The sequence below is a fragment of the Bufo bufo genome, chromosome 2, assembly GCF_905171765.1.
Source record: "Bufo bufo chromosome 2, aBufBuf1.1, whole genome shotgun sequence".
NCBI classification, from domain to species: domain Eukaryota; kingdom Metazoa; phylum Chordata; class Amphibia; order Anura; family Bufonidae; genus Bufo; species Bufo bufo.
This window is the reverse complement of record NC_053390.1, coordinates 780,376,055-780,396,369: the sequence shown is the minus strand read 5'-3', so window position 1 is coordinate 780,396,369 and position 20,315 is coordinate 780,376,055. Positions and strand designations below refer to the sequence as shown.

The 20,315-nt window shown below is 46.0% G+C and overlaps 1 protein-coding gene across 3 annotated transcripts in view; it reads left to right on the top strand.

Moving 5' to 3' along the window:
* Positions 1 to 20,315, top strand: part of AFAP1 (actin filament associated protein 1) — a 114,126-nt gene that overhangs the window by 59,948 nt on the left and 33,863 nt on the right. For 2 of the 3 annotated variants that reach the window (XM_040419146.1, XM_040419149.1), the window contains exons 4-6: positions 7,231 to 7,339; positions 13,628 to 13,839; positions 16,545 to 16,724. In XM_040419146.1, coding sequence (XP_040275080.1) covers positions 7,231 to 7,339; positions 13,628 to 13,839; positions 16,545 to 16,724 — 501 coding nt within the window. The remainder of the gene's footprint in view (positions 1 to 7,230; positions 7,340 to 13,627; positions 13,840 to 16,544; positions 16,725 to 20,315) is intronic. The other variant, XM_040419147.1, reaches the window with a different exon arrangement.

Genomic DNA, 20,315 nt, shown 5'->3' with positions numbered 1-20,315 from the left:
TTGGCCCCTTTTTGAATATTGGCACCACATATGCCACGCGCCAATCCTGTGGGACATTCCCTGTCAGTATAGAGTCTGCAAATATCAGAAATAAGGGTCTGGCTATGACATTACTTAATTCCTTTAGGATACGGGGGTGTATGCCATCCGGTCCTGGCGATTTGTCTATTTTAATCTTGTTAAGCCGCTGATGTACTTCTTCCTGGGTCAGACAGGACACTTTTAATGGGGAATTTATTTTTGCATTCTGCATGTCATCTGACAATTTATTTTCCTCAGTGAATACACTGGAGAAAAAAATATTTAACAGCTTTGCTTTCTCCTCGTCGCTCTCTGCGACTCCCCCCTCATTACTCTTTAAAGGGCCAACACCTTCAGCTTTATACTTTTTAACATTTATATAATTGAAGAACATTTTAGGGTTGGTTTTACTCTCTTTGGCAATTAATCTCTCGGTCTCTAGTTTGGCCGCTTTTATTTGTTTTTTACATGTTCTATTTTTTTCCTTATAGTTTTTCAGTGCTTCCGTGCTACCCTCCTGTTTTAGTGTTTTTATATGCTTTCTTTTTGTCATTTATTGCTTTCTTTACAGTTCTGTTTATCCACATTGGTTTCTTTTTGTTCCTTAACCTTTTATTACCATACGGTATGTACCTCTGACAATGAGTTTTTAGGATGTTTTTAAAGATATCCCATTTTGTGTCTGTATTTGTGAGGACTTTGTCCCAGTTAGTTTGGCCTATGGCCTCTCTTAGTTGGCTAAATTTAGCTTTTTTGAAGTTTGGTATTTTTGTTCCTCCCTGTAGAAACGCTCTTTTGAATGATAATTGAAAGGTTATTACTTTATGGTCACTATTTCCCAGGTGTCCCCCGACCTGCACGTCTGTTGTTCTGTCAGGTCTATTGGTTAATACTAAGTCCAGTATGGCCGTCCCTCTAGTCGGGTCCTGAACCAGTTGGGAGAGGTAATTGTCTTTGGTTATAGCCACGAACCTGTTTCCCTTATGAGATATACAAGTTTCAGTTTCCCAGTCTATATCTGGGTAGTTGAAGTCCCCCATAATAACCACCTCATTATGATTTGCCGCCTCGTCTATCTCGTTTAGTAGTAGATTTTCTGTGGACTCTGGTATATTAGGTGGTTTATAGTAAACTCCTATTAGTAATTTATTGTTGTTTTTAGCTCCATGTATCTCTACCCATAGTGACTCCACATGTTCACGTCCCTCACTTATATCTTCTCGGACTGTGGGCTTTAGACAGGACTTTATATAAAGGCAGACCCCTCCCCCTCTCCGGTTTTGACGATCCTTTCTAAACAGACTGTAACCTTGTACATTAACCGCCCAGTCATAGCTATCATCCAGCCATGTCTCAGTTATTCCCACTATGTCCTAATCCTCCTCACACATCACTAATTCCAGCTCCCCAGTTTTATTAGTCAGGCTTCTGGCATTAGTATACATACATTTGAGAGGTTTATGTATATTTTTTACCCTACACCTTTCCTTCTGAATTGTTCTAGTCCCTCCTTCCATTCCTCCCCCATTCTTATTACCTTGCCCCCGGTCTCTATCTGCACTATCTTCCCCTCCTATAACGTAATTACCCTCCCCCCCAGTCCCTAGTTTAAACACTCCTCCAACCTTCTAGCCATCTTTCTCCCCAGCACAGCTGCCCCTTCCCCATTGAGGTGCAGCCCGTCCCTACGATAGAGCCTGTTGCCGATAGAAAAATCGGCCCAGTTCTCCAGGAACCCAAACCCCTCCATCCTACACCAGTTCTTGAGCCACTTGTTAATCTCCCTAATCTCCCATTGCCTTTCTTGTGTGGCCCGTGGTACAGGCAGTATTTCGGAAAATACTACCTTAGAGGTCCTTGCCCTCAGCTTTTGACCTAAATCCCTGAAATCATTTTTAAGGACTCTCCACCTACCTCTAACTTTGTCATTGGTTCCGATATGGACCATGACCGCTGGATCGTCTCCGGCCCCTCCCAGTAATCTGTCAACCCAATCCGCGATGTGTCGAACTCTAGCGCCAGGAAGACAGCACACTGTTCGGCGATCACGGTCTTTGTGACAGATTTCCCTATCTGTTCCCCTAATAATGGAGTCTCCCACTACCAGCACCTGTCTGGCCTGCCCTGCTCTCCTGGTTCCCTGCTTACTGGAACTGACATTCCCCTGACTGGCAGAGGAAGTGTCTGGCTGCAGCAGTGCCGTCCCCGGACTGACATCCCCCTCATCTGCCAAACGTGCAAACTTGTTGGGGTGTGTCAGATCAGGGCTAGCCTCCCTGGCACTCTTCCCTCTACCCCGCTTTCTAACTTTTACCCAGCTAGCTACCTCACTTTCCTCAGCCTCCTCTCTGTCACCCTCCCCCTCATCTACCCCAAAGAGTGCTTGCTCGGTGAGAAGCAAACTCTTTTGCAAATTATCAATGCCTCTCAGTGTTGCAACTTGCCCATTTAGAGACTCGATCTGCGATTCCAAACGGGTAATTTGCTCACATCTAGAACAAAGATATACACCCTTGAACGGCTGTTCCAGGACTGCATACATCATGCAAGATGTGCACTGGACTGCGTTGTAAATTGTGCAACACATACTAAATGGGGATTACAACAGTAAAAAAGTAAAACAGTATAAATGATTTAGATTTAGACCCTGTCTGCTGTAGTTGAAGGACCACGTAAAATTAAGCCAACAACACACAAGGAAATTATATCCAACCTTAGTTTCCAAACTCCTTTTCTTAAACTCCTTATTTTTTAACTCCACTTAATAAGAAGCCACTTAGTAGAGCAAGCCTCAGAAAGAGCAGGCTCTGAAGAGTATAAGTGGCTCAATTTATAGCACCTGGTTGCCCCAGGCACTCGCCTTAATTAAGCAGAGAAAAAAAAAAAAAAAACGATTTTAAATGCAAGTACAAAAATACAAACACTTAACTTTCAATGATCTCTGCTGCAATCCACACTCAGCCACCTGCAATCACTCCCACAAAACCACACACAGCTCTAGAACTCCTTATTTTTTAACTCCACTTAATAGGTCATCAATATAAAAGTCTCAGAAAACTCCTTTAAAGATGGGAAGATTTTTTTCGCAGGTCATATGGACCCTGCTGCGGTGCTTTTTCATGGCTACCTTCTACTAGTGATCAGCGATGGTTACAGCAGTTGCACCTTAACTAATCAAACATTGATGGCAAATCCTAGTGATATGAGATCAATTTCTTTAGGGTGATGTCTCCCTTAAAGGGAGTTGCACCAGGTTTAGAGGGGTTGTCCGGGTTCAGACCTGAACCCAGACATATCCTATTCTCCCCCCCCCCCCCCTCTGACATGCGCCAATGCTCTCCCTTGCCCTGCACTGTATCGCACAGGGCAAGGGCTTTTTTGTTTACATTTTTCACTGCTAGGCGGAGGGTTCCACCTAGCAGTGTTCCCGGTGACGTCACTGGCACTGATGGGCAGGCCCCCGTTTTACAGGCTAGGGCAGTGCTAAAGCCCCGCCCATTAGTACCGGTGACGTCACCGGGCTCACTGCTAGGCGGAAGCCTCTGCCTAGCACGGTACGTCACCGGATGTCCAGAAAAAGCCCTTACCTTGTGAGATTCAGCACAGGGCAAGGGAGAGCATCGGCGCAAGAAGAGGATATGTGGGGGAAGAAGAGGATATGTCCGGGGTTCAGCTCTGAACCCGGACAACGGCCTTTAACAGCTATTCCTTATCCACAGGATATGGCATAACTATCTGATCCTGTGATCCCCATTCTTGGGATTGGTGGAAGTCCCAGTGGTCACACCCATCCTGATAACGGGGGTTCCAATTCCCGGGAATGACTGGAGTTGTAGGTCGAGCATGCAGGCTTCCCGTAGAGTCCCGTAGAGAAGGAAGGGAGGGGCAAGGTACATGTTCCTCATTCAGTCGTGAGAACGGAACCCACCTTTCAATATAGTTATCGCTTATCCTGTGATAACTTTTAAATATGGCACCACCTCTTTTAAAGAGTGCATTCAGCAGAATCAACCCTATTAAACCATGTTTACTACCTGGCAGGGTTGATCCTGCCGAATAAAATGATACCTGCCTTGAGAAAATTGGTTGCAGCATTCCTGAGAAAAGATACTTTTATTCTTCATGCAAATGCGGCCTTCAGTGCACTGGAAGGTGGGGTCTAGTCCCTCAGTGGACCTCTGCTTCGCAGTGCTGACCATGCCCTCGTCTCATTGTCCACAGAGTCTCATCTCTAAACTGTTGTGGTCACAGGTAGCAATTAATATAGGAAGTCGCATATTGTTATGGAAGATGGATCCCAGTTTAGTTGGACGGACACTGGTGGTAATCAAGCCCAAACATCCAACGTGTCCAATCCATTTTCCGTCACCTAAAGTTTGCAAGCAGAAGATGAGAGTAGTAGCATAATTGTCATAGACTAAACTGAAGACCTTTTTACACAGTCGAGGATCGTACAAATGCTCATTTCCGATAATTGCCCTGTGTAAATGGTGTAGCCGATCACCCGACACTCTTTCGTCAGTGGCTGCATCTTTTATATGACGCATAGTTATTGTTTGCCAAGAACACAGGTGTCTGCTGCCAGCAAACGATGAGACGGTATGGGGACGAACAATCGTATTGGTGATCATTCCTCTCCATGCAGAGGTCATCATTGCAGCATATAAATGCAGCCCGCCCCTCACATCAACAATTAGGCTATTATTGGGAATGGATGGTTCATTTCCAATAATTGCCTGTGCATCGGCCCCTGTGAAAGGGCCTTAAAGGGGATGTGACCGGATCTGTAAAGGGAAGAGTACTTACTTGCTTCCCGGGGTTGGCTCCTTCTCCAATAGGCCTGCGATGCTCCGCTGGGCTTCCTCGCTGTAAACCTCTGGTTTGAAATACGCTTTACAGGTCCAGCCAAGTTGGGAGGGTTGCCAACCCCCCACCCCCTCCTCATTCTTGCACGACCCCATTACGGCCCTCTTACAGTGCCCGATAAACAGGCAATTATCGGGATTGAATCATCCATTCCCAATAATAGCCTGATTGTTGATGTGAGGGACAGGCCGTATTTATATGCTGCAATGATGACCCCCTGCATGGAGATGAATGATCGTCATTATGATTGTTCTTCCCCATACCATTTCATCGACACCTCTGCTCCTGGCAAGCAATGACTTTGTGTCACATAAAAGAGTATCGGGAGATCGTCTGCACCACCTACAAGGGGCAATTATCAGAAATGAGCATTTGTACGATCCTCCCCCTGTGTAAAAGGGTAGCAGGTAAGTAAGCATCCCTTTAGAGGTGCGGCCAAGTGGGGCATTTGCCAAATCCCCCTCCCTCTATTCTTGAACAACCCCTTTAAGCATCGATCGGCGTCTTATCACTACCAGGTATTTATCTTGGGCCCCCTTCCTACATCTGAGGTTCGTTCTGTTTCAGAAATAACAGAGTCATGTTTGTTAGATGGACTTTTCCATGACGGACCTCTCGGCAGAGGAACCTTGCTAGGCAGCTTGAAAGAACGACTCGCACAATCCTAAATGGAATCCATCTGTGTTGACATTGGCGAAACAGCGCGGCCCGCCCCAGCCCTGTAGTAACCATCGGTGTAAAGGTATCTGCCTCAGACACGAACCATTTGTGTTTCATTTCCTTCATTGCTCGAGTTCTGTACTGCTTCCACATGGAAGAAAACAAGGGGAGATTTACTCGAAATATAGACTTTCATATTAATTATGAAACGACTTTCCTGCTCCGTCTCTTAGCTTTCTTAGTAAGTTTTTGTGTTATGTAACGTGATCCCTCTAAGATGTTGGGGGCCTTTACCATAAGAATGCGTTTAGGGTCAGGACCTGCCGCACTAATGTTTTTTCATTTCCGTATGTGAATTCCAGAAAAAAAATTGCAAAGCGTAGCATTAAATACTGCACGGTGGTTGTAGGTAGATCATAGATATAACGTGCTAATATGTCTAAAGCAGGGAGCAAAATGAGCTATGACGGAGACTAATGTTCTAGTAACTACTGATATTGTAATACCAGACGTGGCCTGTGGACGAGAGTGGCGCTATGTTTAGTCAGACTGCAAGCACTGTCATGATTGTGGGGGTCTCAGTGGTCAGACCCCCCACTGATCGCATATTGCTAGCATCAATTTCTGTGCTCAGTTAATTCTATTCATCCTGCCAGACAGTGCTCCGGTTCTACAGCCTTCTAGTGCTGTTTACATGGGTTGTTCTAAGAAGAATATTTTACTTTTTTTTTTCAACACAGCCCCTGGATCTGAATACTTTTGTAATTGCATGTCATTAAAAATGGTGTATAACCAGTGAGCTATTCAATAGAATCTATCTGCTTAACGCCACCTGCTGCTCGTTCTTTTTCTCTGTCCACCCCCGTAACATCGATGAGGTGGTTGCACGTGCTCAATTCCATCCACCAGTTGTATCTACTATTGGAAATGGCCCCTGAGCTAGATAGCAAGAGAGCTGCAGCAGAAAGGATATACCCGCTGAGCTGTGATAGGAAGAGAGCTGCAGCAGAAAGGATATACCCGCTGAGCTGTGATAGGAAGAGAGCTGCAGCAGAAACGACACGCCGCTGAGCTGTGACAGGGAGAGGGCTTCAGCAGAAAGGACACACTGCTGAGCTGTGATAGGAAGAGGGCTGCAGCAGAAAGGACACACTGCTGAGCTGTGATAGGGAGAGAGCTGCAGCAGAAGGGACACACTGCTGAGCTGTGATAGGGAGAGAGCTGCAGTAGAAAAGACACGCTGCTGGCATAGGGAGAGAATTGCTGCAGAAAAGACACACCGCTGTGATAGGGAGAGAGCTGCTGCCGGCATTTTACCAAGCAGAGCACCGTCCATTGTATAGTGGTCATGCTTGGTATTACATTCAAGTCAATGGGTCCCAGCTGTAACTAGGCCACGTAATGTACGGTGACGTCACTGGCATAGTAAGAGACCACAGCGCTCACAGAGTGTCCAGTCTCTTCTAACAGCTGATCAGCGGGGGTCCTGGGAGATGGACCCTCGCAGAACTGGTATTGATGACCTATCCTATGCAGGCATCCTAAAGCTGTAAAGTAGCCTACATGAAGCAGTCTGAGGTGCTAAACTTCATTGCTATAATGTAAAATGTTGTATGCAGTCTGTAGACTCTTGTAGCCTCTGCATTCACTGACATATTTTTTTAATGTTTTACATCTTTACAGCCTCCAGACAACGGACCCCCGCCTTTGCCAACATCATCGCTTCCAGAAGGGTATTATGAAGAAGCTGTGCCTCTAAGCCCTGGTAAAGCCCCTGAGTACATAACTTCCAGTGAGTTATTAATATCTGTTAGTCCACAGCCATAGGGATTCATGTACCACAGTCCTTTAAAGCAGTGGTGGGAAACGGGCACCCCCGGACTCCCCTCTTCCATCTGTATACTGTACAGTGTGTATATCAGGACTACTAAAGGAGCTCTCCTACTATAAAGCTTTAGGACATAGCAGTGTCCCGGGGGTTTCAGCCCCGACTGTCCCAGGGGTTTCAGGCCCCGACTGTCCCAGGGGTTTCAGGCCCCGACTGTCCCAGGGGTCTCAGGCCCCGACTGTCCCAGGGGTTTGAGGCCCCGACTGTCCCAGGGGTTTCAGGCCCCGACTGTCCCAGGGGTTTCAGGCCCCGACTATTTCATGCCCTGACTGTCCCGGGGGTTTCACGCCCTGGCTGGCCCTCATGGTTTTCACACCCTGGCTGGCCCTGGGGTTTTTAATGCTCTCACTGGCCCCGGGATTTCACGGCAGCTGGTGAACCACACATTGAAGACCTGTTGAACTGCCACCACCCCCACCAAATTTGAGAAGTGGGGTTTTGTGACCACTGTTTACATAGGTACGGTGAACACATATGCATGGTCACTGTCAATTATAGTGGGCACACTTACTTACCTGAGCCCCCCATAGTATAGTGGGTTGACCACCGCTGCTTTAAAGCATCTTAGATGAGGTCAGCAGTTTACAGCATTTTCGAGTGTAAATCTACATAAAATGTTGAGTAACCTTTTGCTTTGTTAATGCTTTGCTTTAGTGTTTGCTTTGATTTCACACTGATTTTGAAGTGTTTTCTTCAAGAAGCGAAGTGTATAATAAAATTGGTAGTAAAAAAAAAAGATGTAAGCCAAGTGTTGCAAATTTACTCAACTTTTTCTCTAGATTTAAATGGCAGAATATTTTTGACAGTGCAGACTAGATGTGGAATTAAGGGGTCAGTAACTTCATGGAAACATATCAAAAGTTATGATTGGTGGGGGCCTGAGAGTTGAGACCCCCAGCGATCCCCAGGATGAGGTGAGAGAGGCATGCGCATATTTCCGAGAAAGTGATCACGAGGGGCCTGCAGACTGCGATGAAGATAGCCTCGTGCAGTGAGAGAGAATGAGAAGTGCATGCTCATCTCCCCTCGTTCAGACCCCCATAGAGAACGTTTCTTTATATGTTTCTCAGTTTTACTTGTAACATTAGAAAATATAGGATCAAAGGAAAAGGAAGGGAGCACTGGGATTTTAACAAAGAAAGGTTGGGCATTTTTTATGTTCAGTGATCGTTTAATAGACAGAGAAGTATTATAGATTATTGCAGTTTCCAGAAATTCATGTAGTAATGCCCGTCCCCCAGAAACCATGAAGTGACAGGGGAGATGCATACAAAGCCTCATCTGTGTATATACTGCTACTGTTCTTCCACTAGAGCTTTCATTACTGCCTGCTAGTTTAGTAATTATGAAATGACTCTGCTCATTGTGCCCCGATTCGTCTCAGTGTGCCGCACGAGGGATAAGCAGCCATCTTGTCCTCTAAGGTTCGCAAACGGGAGGTAAGGGTCCTGACCAGAGCAACCGAGTCCTTCTTTAGTTTAGAGCTTATTGCAATACAATGCCCCCTCATGACCGCCTTATGGGCCTCCCACAGGGGACGGACATCCCCTACTGACCCCTCATTCAGATCGAAGTAGGACTTCATATGTTCGCGAAGTTCCTCCTTAGTGATGGGCTGCTTCAGAAGGGAGTCATTAAGTCTCCAGTGGCATTGGCGAACATGACCCGACCCACTACTAATGTCGACCAGCACTGGGGCGTGATCAGACTAGGTGATTTGGCCCATGTCTGCCCCCTCCAGTAACCGGAGGGTCGAGATTGTACCAAAGAAATAATCGATACGGGTGTGGGAGCTGTGTGGGGCAGAGTAAAAGGAGGACCTGTCAGTGGGGTAGGTGAGACGCCAAAGGTCATACAGGGAATATTTCCGCACCAATTTACGAAAGTCCCTAGCTAAGCGCTGCTGTGTCGCATGCACCGGCCTGTCTGGTAGAGCTAAGCGATCCATGGATTCAGAAAAAACGGCATTAAAGTCCGCTCCCTCAACAAAAACCTTGCGGAAGATTCCGCCGAGAAAGCGGATCTGCGAAGTATTTGGGGCATAAATGTTACATAAAGTAATGGGTTTATCTGCCAAGTGACCACCGAGAACAATCGGACGCCCCTGGGGGTCCAGAATTGAGGATTAGATTCTGAGGGGACACTTCGCAGATATCAAGATGGCGACCCCCGCCCTCCGACGGCAATGGGTAGCCGAGTAAGCAATAGGGTACAAGTGAGAGGCAAAACGGAAGGAGGAGTCGCCATCAAAGTGTGTTTCCTGTAGGAACTCAACATCCGCTTTAAGGGATTTCAGTTCCAGGAGCAAGAGTTTTCTCTTGGCATTGGAGTTGAGCCCCTTGACATTGAAAGTTACGCACCGCACCATGAGGGTATGTGATGGTATATATTATATGCAAGATACAGCTCACCAAGGGACTCCGTTTGCGTCAGTGGTGTCACACTAACGGAGCTACGGACCACAGGCAAGACTGAGGTATACGATCCCCACAGACGAGGAGGTTCAGGCACCTACAATAGGAGAAAAACACAAGAAGGAGACAGGACGAGACAACACAAAGTCAGACAAATAAGTAACAGTAAATATCTATTCCCAGGGATGAAATCCCTGCCAGGGGAAAACAAAAATCCCCTCAAGGGGTAAGAGTGTCGGAGACCAGCGAGTCGAGGCCGGCCAAAGAGCAAATCACAGAAAACCGATAAAATAAACAGGCAACTATAAGGGCCCCACGGAGAGCCCGCACCGTAAGGGAGCAAAAAAGTAGTCAGCAACTGGCTAAACAATACTGATGGACGACCCATATGATGATCCATCGTCCCTGTGAACCTGAAGGGGGTTAAGAACAAGGCTCAGGACGGCCAATTCGTCCAGGCCAGGAGCGGTCAGGCAGGCGGACGTTGCCCCTGTGACAGAGGAGACCGCAGAGAAGAGGATGCACTTGAGCCGGGCCTTCTTTTCCTGGTTACAGATGACCAAGTGCGTGGTGGCGGAGGCGCTGGGGACTCAAATTCCCAATCAGGGATGTCGGGTACAGGAATTCCCAGCGATTTGCAAAAAGGGTGGAGATCCGTGAAAGAACGGAGAGTCTCTGTTCTTCCCTGATAACGGGCTACCAGGGCAAATGGGAATCCCCAGCGATAGGCAATCTGGCGGTTCCTGAGTGACGCAAGAAGAGGTTGAAGGTGTCTCCTTTTCTGGAGCGTAAACCAGGATAGGTCAGGAAACAACTGTACAGGAGCGCTGTTAAAATCAAAGTTGTGCAGGGATCGCGCTTTAGCCATGATGGTTTCTTTAAGGGCGAAGACATGGACGCCACAGATTACGTCCCTGGGATGAGCCGCAGAGCCCTTGGGCTTGAGTGCCCTGTGCGCCCTGTCCAGCTTGATCTTATGCGAGGGTGGGTGCCCCAAGATCATATTAAATATGGCTTCCAGTGTGGCAAAGAGGTCGTCTTCTCCAGATGCTTCTGGAAGGCCGCGTACCCGGATTTTATTTCGACGACCCCGGTTATCCAGGTCCTCCAGATGCCGTCCCATGCCCCTAAGCACAGCTGTTTGGGCAGTGATGGATTCATGAAGAGCAGAAACGTACTGCCTGGTGTCATCATGGGCATTTTCTAGAGAGTCCACCCTGTCCACCACGTGTTTGATATCAGTGCGAACTGCTGCAATCTCAGCCCTGCAGGCTTCTGTAACTTCAGAGATAAGAGCCCGAAAGTCCTCCTTTGTAGGCAAACGGCTAAAGTAACTCGCCCAAGGTTGTGGGGGTTCAGATGGGGCTGGTGGGCCCAAAACAGCGAGTGGTGGAGGGCTTGGTGATCTGGCCCATATGTCAGAGGGCAGAGGAGAGCTGCTATCCCCCTGATCCAGTACAGGGGGGGATGGAGGAGACTTGCCAGGCCAGGGTTCTTGCAGAGGGGCCCTAGTAAGGCTAGGTGTGGGGGCCACAGGGGTAGTATCCCGAACCCTAATAGGAGTCCCGGTACCTGTGTGCACTGCCTCTCCACGAGGGATGAATCCAGGAGCCGCCATGACAGGGTCCATGCTTCTAGCAGCGGCTGGCAGATACTCCAAGGCAGCAGGGGAAAGCTCCAGATCCGATACTCCACACGGAGGGGCCACAGGTGAGGCTCCGATCCCCTGGGGAGAGCCAGCAGATGTTCTCTGCGCCGATTTGCGCTCACTGTCCGGAGCGCGGTAATCGGGTGGAGGAACGGAGGAATGGCGGGAGGCCCTCTGGGCCCTGGTGTTGCGTGGCGGGAGCGCCGATCCAGACACTCGATCCCAGCACTGCTGAAGGGTCCTGGCAGGTGAGGGGGACCGAGGAGGAAGAGGGGTTCTCCTGGGTGCCGATTTTTTCCCCCATAGGGTCTGGTAATGGAGCGCTGCAGGCCAGATAGTTGCGGTGTGGGCAGGAGCCGGTCTTTCAAGCGGCCATCTCCAGCGGTGTCCGACACACCCTCTCTGTATCTGTATCTATTTCTGTATCTGTATCTATTTCTGTATCTGTATCTATCTCTGTATCTGTATCTATCGCTGTATCTATCAATCTATCCATCATACAATTTTCTTTAAAAAAAAAATTAACAAAAAAAAAGTTAAATAACATTTATAGAAGACTTGTCTCCCCTGTCTGTTTTAGTAACTACTTGCATTCCTCATGAAATAATGATTTTGAAGCATCTTTTCATACAATTCCGTGTTGTGTCATTCCTCTTTTATTCCTACTGTCATTTAATAAATGAATTGGCAGAAGCCTGCAATAAAGGTCTGATACCATCTAACCAGTGCTTCCAGTGTCAGACCGGACCAGCCGGACCTTTAATGCAGACTGCTGGCTATTCATTCGTAATCTACTGGTAGGAATAATAGAGGAGTGGTACAACATAAGTTATATGAAGAGACGCTCCAGAATTGTAATTACATGGGGGTTGCAAGTAGTTACTAAAACAGACATGACAGGAGGGGTGATGGGTCCTCTTTAAATAAGGCTATTTTCTGATTATACATTTCCATTAAATGTAGCTTTTGCATTCACTGGGAAAAAAAAGTATATTTTTTTTATTGTTTTTGGTAATAACTGCGGCTAAGAACTGTAATCTGTATTATTAGTCATGAAGAGATACCCTGGGTTAGTGCCGGCAGCTATCGGCAGCCTTTTGACCCCTCTTCTTGACAGCGTTAATGCAGTCCAGGCTTTGGAAAGGCTATTCCCTTCTTGCTGCAGTTTTCTTTGGCGGCTTTCCTAAGATTCCCCTGGGACCTAAGAGGAGGAACGTACACACAGCTTGTTCTGCTACAGCAGGGACTGTCACGTCTGTGGCCAAAATCCCCCCCTCCCCGCTGATCTAAATGGAGGCCTGTCCTGTGTTGTTGTTGACGCAGTTACAAAACCACGTATCCGCAAATGTAGGAAAAAACGTATAGGACGGCGAAATGATTCGACTTTGCGGTCTGTGGTCCTCCACGAGCCAAAATATTGGGTCATTCCTTGCAGAACACAAATCAGGAAACAGGATTGTTTCTTCTCCGCGGGGATAGAACATTCTTCACAGTTTGGTACCGGCGTGGACTTCATGTTTGATCTCTGGGGTTAGTTAGAGGATGGAGCTGGAGGATTTCCATGTGGTGATATTGCTCGTTAGATCAACATGAAAATGATTTATTTACACAAGCAGCCAAGACTATCCTCCGCTGAAGGCTTGGATCGCTGCGTCGGCCTCATTTGACTGTTTTCTAACATTATAAAAAATAATGATGATCGGTTCCCATCTGAACATGAACGCACTTGGGGGTCTGTACGTGATCCAACGCTGGATAAATATTGGACAATATCAAGACCCCCCAACATGTAACCTCTGGTTTTCACACATTCATGTGATATTCCAACTCGTAAAACATTTCATAATACCCCTATGTTGAAACATTTGAAAGGCTTGGGGTCATAAACTTTTTTTATCAGAGCATGTAAATGTCGTAGAGGGGTCCCTCTATTAGCTATTGCTCCTGCTCTGGAGGACTCGGCGCTGCCATGCATTACACAATTGCCTATTCATTTGAATGCGGGTCATGTAATACCACGTTTCTCCTGTAGTGGCTGCTGCAGGAGAAACGCGATCGTCTGCTGCTTCCTCCGATTGATAGGGATCTCTGTGTTCATATATTCATTTTGTTTAATATCTTCTTCCTAAGATTATGACTCGGATGCGATGAGCAGCTCATACGAGTCTTACGATGAAGAAGATGAAGATGGGAAAGGACAGAAAAAGAGACTACAGTGGCCGTCTGAAGAAGCCTCCATGGACCTTGTCAAAGATGCTAAGATCTGTGCATTCCTGCTGCGGAAGAAAAGATTTGGGCAGTGGACTAAACTTTTATGTGTCATTAAGGAAAATAAATTAATGGTAAGATTTAACTGGATATAAACGAAAGGGTGTTCCCGACCTGTCCGACACCCCGCACCCTCACTGATCAGCTGTTCTGCAGTACTTGCTGGGCTAGAACTCCACAGCTCCATCCATTGTGCAGTGGACAGAGCTGGTTACTGCAGCACTGCTCCCATTCACTTCAATGGGAGAATTGCTGCATTAACCAGCTCCATCTACTGCCCAACAGACGGAGCTATGTAGCTCCAGCATCAGGTTCCTGTGTCGGGTGTGGGGTGTCAGGGGGTTGACACCTTTGGATCCCACTTTACAGTTATTCAACTAATTTCTGTAGAAAAAGCCGAGTTACTTAGTGAATGCATTACATTACTTGCACTGATCCTGAGTTACAGCCTCTATTACTCTTCAGAGCTGCATTCACAATTCTGCTGGTTGTCATGGGAAACGGTCGACAAGGTTGTTGACAGATACTCTCCTAACAGCTTTGCTTTGATGCTCCAATGTCCTAACAGCTGCCCTGCATTCTAGCTATGGCAGCCTTAGACTCAGTTCACACTGGCATCATGGCTTACGTTTTCACAGCATCTATGATCAATGAGCTATGATCTAGGTTTATCTGCCTGTTGGACTAATAATGATCCATTTTTATTTTTATTTTTTACTCCCCTTTGACTTATAATAGTTTGATTTCCAACAGGTACATTGGTCAAGGTATGTTCAGACACTGAACAAGCAGGAATCAACAGCATATTTGAGCTCAGACCCCAAAATTACTGTAAATTGTAAAGCGGTGCTCATGGCTTAATACTGTATTCCAGCCAAAAGCATGTATCCTCTATCTACTAGATTATAAGTACTAGATTGGTGGGGGTACAATCACTGACGACCCCATTATTTCTAGAACAGGGTTTCCGCCATTGCCCCTCAGCTGCATGACTGAGGAGTGTGAATGGAGGGGCTGTTTCTGCCACTGCTATAGACCTCAATAAGGGGTTTATCCGCAGGTGATTTCCACATTTTTACTCATACAGCTATGCCACAGGTCAAAATAGGCTTCCAGGGATCTCACTGCACTTACTATTATCCCCGGGCGCCGCTCCGTTCTCCCGCTATGCCCTCCGGTATCTTCGGTCACTAAGTTATGGTAGGCGGAGTCTGCCCTTGTTCTGCTGTAGCGCTGGCAAATCGCAGCGCAGAGCTCACAGCCTGGGAGAAAAGTCACACGCACCCCAAAATAGTGCCAAAAAAACCATCATCTCATCCCGCAAAAATCATACCCTACCCAAGGTAATCGCCCAAAAACTGAAAAAATTATATCTCTCTGACTATGGAAACACTAAAACATGAATTTTTTTTTTGTTTCAAAAAAGAAATCATTGTGTAAAACTTACATAAATAAAAAAAAAAGTATACATATTAGGTATCGCCGCATCCGTGACAACCTGGTCTATATAAATATCACATGATCTAACCTGTCAGATGAATGTTGTAAATAACAAAAAATAAAAACAGTGCCTTGCCTCACAAAAAGTGTAATATAGAGCAACCAAAAATCATATGTACCCTAAAATAGTACCAACAATACTGCCACCCTATCCCGTAGTTTCTAAAATAGGGTCCCTTTTTTGGAGTTTCTACTCCAGGGGTGGATCAGGGGGGCTTCAAATGGGACATGGTGTCAAAAAAACCAGTCCAGCAAAATCTGCCTTCCAAAAACCGTATGGCATTCCTTTCCTTCTGCGCCCTGCTGTGTGCCCGTACAGCAGTTTACGACCACATATGGGGTGTTTCTGTAAACTACAGAATCAGGGCCATAAATATGGAGTTTGGTTTGGCTGTTAACCCTTGCTTTGTAACTGGAAGAAAATTATTAAAATGGAAAATCTGCCAAAAAAGTGGAATTTTGAAATTGTATCTCTATTTTCCATTAATTCTTCTGGAACACCTAAAGGGTTAACGACGTTTGCAAAATCAGTTTTGAATACCTTGAGGGGTGTAGTTTATAGAATGGGGTCATTTTTGGGTGGTTTCTATTATGTAAGCCTCGCAAAGTGACTTCAGACCTGAACCTGGTCCCTAAAAATGGGGTTTTTGAAAATTTCTGAAAAATTTCAAGATTTGCTTCTAAACTTTTAAGCCTTGTAACATCCCCAAAAAGACATATGGGGAATGTAAAGTAATAACTATTTTTGGAGGTATTACTATGTATTATAGAAGTAGAGAAATTGAAACTTGGAAATTTCCAAGTCCTTAAGGTGAAATAGGGCTGAGTCCTTAAGGGGTTAAAGAGCCCAGCTATATATGAAGTCTCCGTTGCCACATTCTGTCTTGTCCGTTCTCTCTGTACTTCATGTCTCTTCATGAACTCCATTCCTACAGATTCAGCTGAAGATCTTATCAGCTGTATTTAGGATCATAATCCCTGACAAGCAGAGCAGAGAGGAGGATGAGGAAGCTCTTTAGCTCAGTGTTCTGAAGTAACTTGTCCTGCTGTGTGATTAGGACAAGTTTTGTATGTACTAATAGGACGGCGGCCATTTTATTTCTCCTCATGATGGCTCCTCAGACAAAAATTATAACTAATGAAAGGTATTTGGGAATATGTTTATAATAAAGTAATATTTTAATATTTTCATTTTCTTAATTTACGTTGAACCCCCTTTAAGGAAAGTGAGTCCATCAGACCGGAGTGACTGATCCATTTAATCTTCTCTCTTAATTAGTGCTACAAATCTTCCAAGGATCAGCAACCTCAGATGGAGTTACCCTTGAACGGCTGCTCAGTCTCCTACGTACCGAAAGATGGGAAGAAGAAGAAGCATGAACTGAAGATTATTCACCAGGGGACAGACGCTCTGGTTCTCGCCGTCCAAAGTGAGGAACAGGCCGAACAGTGGCTGAAGGTAACCTGATCTCTTCTGTGTTGTCTCGCTGCTGATGTGGAGTGTTTGGAGTTTTCCTGCAATACTATGTCAGTTAAACTGTAGATGATGATGTCGGTCTTATGTTTTCACCATAAATCAAAGGGTTATTCCCATCACAGTCAGACCCTCACCAATCAGAAAGTGATGGGGATAACCCTCTAAATTCCTTCTTTCATGGTCCTACAGTATAATGCAATAGTCTCCCAGAGGGTAGAAGATAAGAGCATCTTTTAAATATTTCCTATGCCAATTGTGTAGAAATCCGGTGTCTACGAGCAGCCTGTGCCGCCCCTACCTTCCATTGGCTCCAATGGTATAGAATAAGCATCTCTACACGTAGGATAATACTGTCCTGTACCTGTCACAGCCCCTCAGAATTGGGACGAGATTTGTATTGGAAAGTTGCACCTTAATACACAATTTATGGAATATTTAAAAAGTAAATGCACTTTCCAAAACTTTTTGATAAGTCATAGGGACATATGAAAGATTTTGATTTTTGGTGGGTGCTGAGACCCTCGCCGATCGCTGTGACGAGGATTCAGATGCGTTCAGGAAAGCTTTACTTGATTCACATATTTATCATTAAAAAAAAACCTTCTAGAGAATTTTTTTATTTTTCTGTTTCCCCTGGAAATGTTTGGTTGCTACCATTTCCTTTTTCTGTTGGGAGTGCCCCTATACAGTCTGAAACTGGTACACCCCATTGCCAAAGAGAATGGTAATACACAGCTTTTAAAGGGGTTTTCCGAGATTTTTTTTAACTGATGTATCTGATTAGTCGGGGTCTGACACCCGGGACCCCCACCGATCAGCAGTTTAAGAAGACACCGATGCTCACAGTAGCGCTGCAACCTTCTCGCAGTTTTGCCTAGGCCAGTGACGTCACGGTCATCGGTCACATGGCCTAGGCGCAGTTCGGCCCCATTGACGTGAAAGAGCTGTGATACCAAGCACATGCACTGTACAATGTACTCTGTGCGGAGGCTGTCGCGCTTATAAGAGAGCCAGTGCCTTTTCAAACAGCTGATGTGTTGGACCCCCACCGATCAGATACTGATGACCTAGCCAGAGGATAGGTCATCAGTATAAAACTCCCAGAAAACCCCTTTAACTAACCAAAAAAAAAAACAACTGTTGGAAAACCCTTTTAATGTAAGTAGTTCACACTACCCAAGAAGAAGAAGAATTGCAGGGCAACCTGATTTAGCTTCCCTTCCTTCATGGGCCCCATTGCAATTACTTTTGCCTCCTCTATGGCACTTCTACCCCTGCATTTTATATAAGCCTTTCCAGGGAATTTTGGGAACTTTGGGAATCTTTCTCCTTTGTAACCGATCACATTCAGCTGTTCTCTCATTTCCATGCTACATGATGATGGGGGTTGCAGCACTACAGCTGTTCCTTTATGTTTCCCTATCAACGCCTTGTCCAAAAATCCAGTTTAACGCTTTTTCATGTTTTTCGGAAAATGCTAATGTAACATCTGACTATTCCCCGTCCCCCCCCCCCCCCTCTTTTTGGAGCGCCAGATCTGTTTCATGTAATATTTTCAAGTCACATTTCCAACTACGACACATTCATGCGTGAAATCTCCTCCTGAGCTCCATTCGGAAGACGTTCTCTGAACAAGTTCACTGAACACAAAGTATAACATTATGTAGCAGTCAGAGCCGGCCAAAGGAAATCATTGTGCCGCTAAGCCCCAGATTTCTTTTTGGAAGAAAACGGATTTCGCTGCTGCACATTGTGATTGCTGTTGGCGTTTTCCCCGATGAGGTGCGAATTCTTACACTGCTTCCTTCGCCCGTCAAGCTCACAATCAAGAATGAGTCCTTTGTCATTCAGATATAACTTTTTACGTGTATGTTCCTCTTCTTTACAATATTTCACTGCTGTTAGAGCAGCAGTTTATACTGCAGAGCTGTTCTTCCTAGTAGACCATTTTTACTTGTATAGGCAGACATTCTCCCCTTCGTTCAAGACTCCATGTCTGTGAGTCCAAGGGCTCACGCAGTCTGTGTCCATTCCGTTTTTTTTTTTTGCGGACCGCATGTGGAACCATTCGTTTCAGTGGGTCCACAAAAAAAAAAAAAACGGAAGTCACTCTATGAGCATTCCGTTTCCATCTGTCCGTTCTGCAAAAAAAAAGAACATGTCCTATTATTGTCCGCATTACGGACAAGGATAGTACTGTTCTTTCAGGGGGCAGCTGTTCCGTTCCGCAAAATACAGAATGCACACAGATGTCATCCGTATTATTTGCTGATCCGTGTTTTGCAGACCACAAAATACATACGTCGTGTGCATGAGCTCTTATGTGTATGGGTAAGTCTACATGGTGATACTGGTTAGCGGTGATCCCATAGAAATGAATGGCATTGCTGTGCAAGTCGCCAAAAAATCCAACACTGTTCATTTCTTTGGGATCACCGCTACTCTGGGATCCTGGCCGCGACCAGTGTCGCCATGTAGCTGTACCCTATCACTCCCATAGCCACTTCTGTGCCTGCCTTGATTTGGAAAATTCAATTGATTTTGAATATATGAACACTTCCGCTTCTCCGTAGCGGGAGCCACTCGTTCCAGCATCTCCCAGCTTGGGACCCTATCCTCCTCTTTGACATCCATATGACCTAATAGAAACATCTAAAAGACTAAAAAAGTGGTAACGCTGTATAGATGTCAGTGCCCTTTGCCTTTCGTGGGTGGCATTATCCTCTGCTCTTCCATACGACTCTCTATGGACCACATGGCCCCAGCTGAACCAAGAAAAGACAGTCGCAACGTGTGCCCTCAGCAGCAGAGAGGTGCTGGATGTCACGGACGTTGCCGCGAAAGGTTGCAGGAGATCGGTGAGACTGGCAACACGTGGGTTGATCTGACATGTTTTCCGTTTTGATCAAATGACATCTGTGTTGTTTCTGGTGCTTGCACCCCTTCTTTCCCCAGGTGTGGCTATTAGGGTCATTTAACATTCTCTATTTATAGTTGCTTCTCCCACAATGCTGTGCGGGTTATAGCTTCTGTTTGGACCTTTGGATAGATTGTGGTTGGATCTCGGCTGAGTTCCTGGTGCTTCCATTGCTCCTTTGAAGTTAAGTCTTTCCTTTCCCTTTTGTATTAAGTTGGGGTTCTGTGTGTAGCATTTCCCTATTGTTTGTATTAGGCCTGAAGGAGACTCCTGTTTGTCCTTCCTTTTGGAGGAACAGGTAGTCTCGTCCCTACCATTAGTACCAGGGTCTTATAGGGCTTGATAGAACTCTAGGTATTCCTGTGTATGAACTCACCTAACTTTGGGGTCTGTTCATACTGGTAGTCAGTCAGGATTTTAGTTAGGGTTTTCACTTGGAGGTGTCCATTTTCGTTCCCTAGTTCTCAGGCCTGATTCCCTGTTCCCCCCTTCCCTCTTATGCTCTGTGTGGTGTTTCCCTCCCACACTGAAGCGTGACAATATAGTGGGAACCACCGTCACCCTAGGGCAGGGATGCTCATCCTGCGAACCTCCAGCTGTTGTAAAACTACAACTCCCACCATGCCCTGCTGTAGGCTGATAGCTGTAGGCTGTCC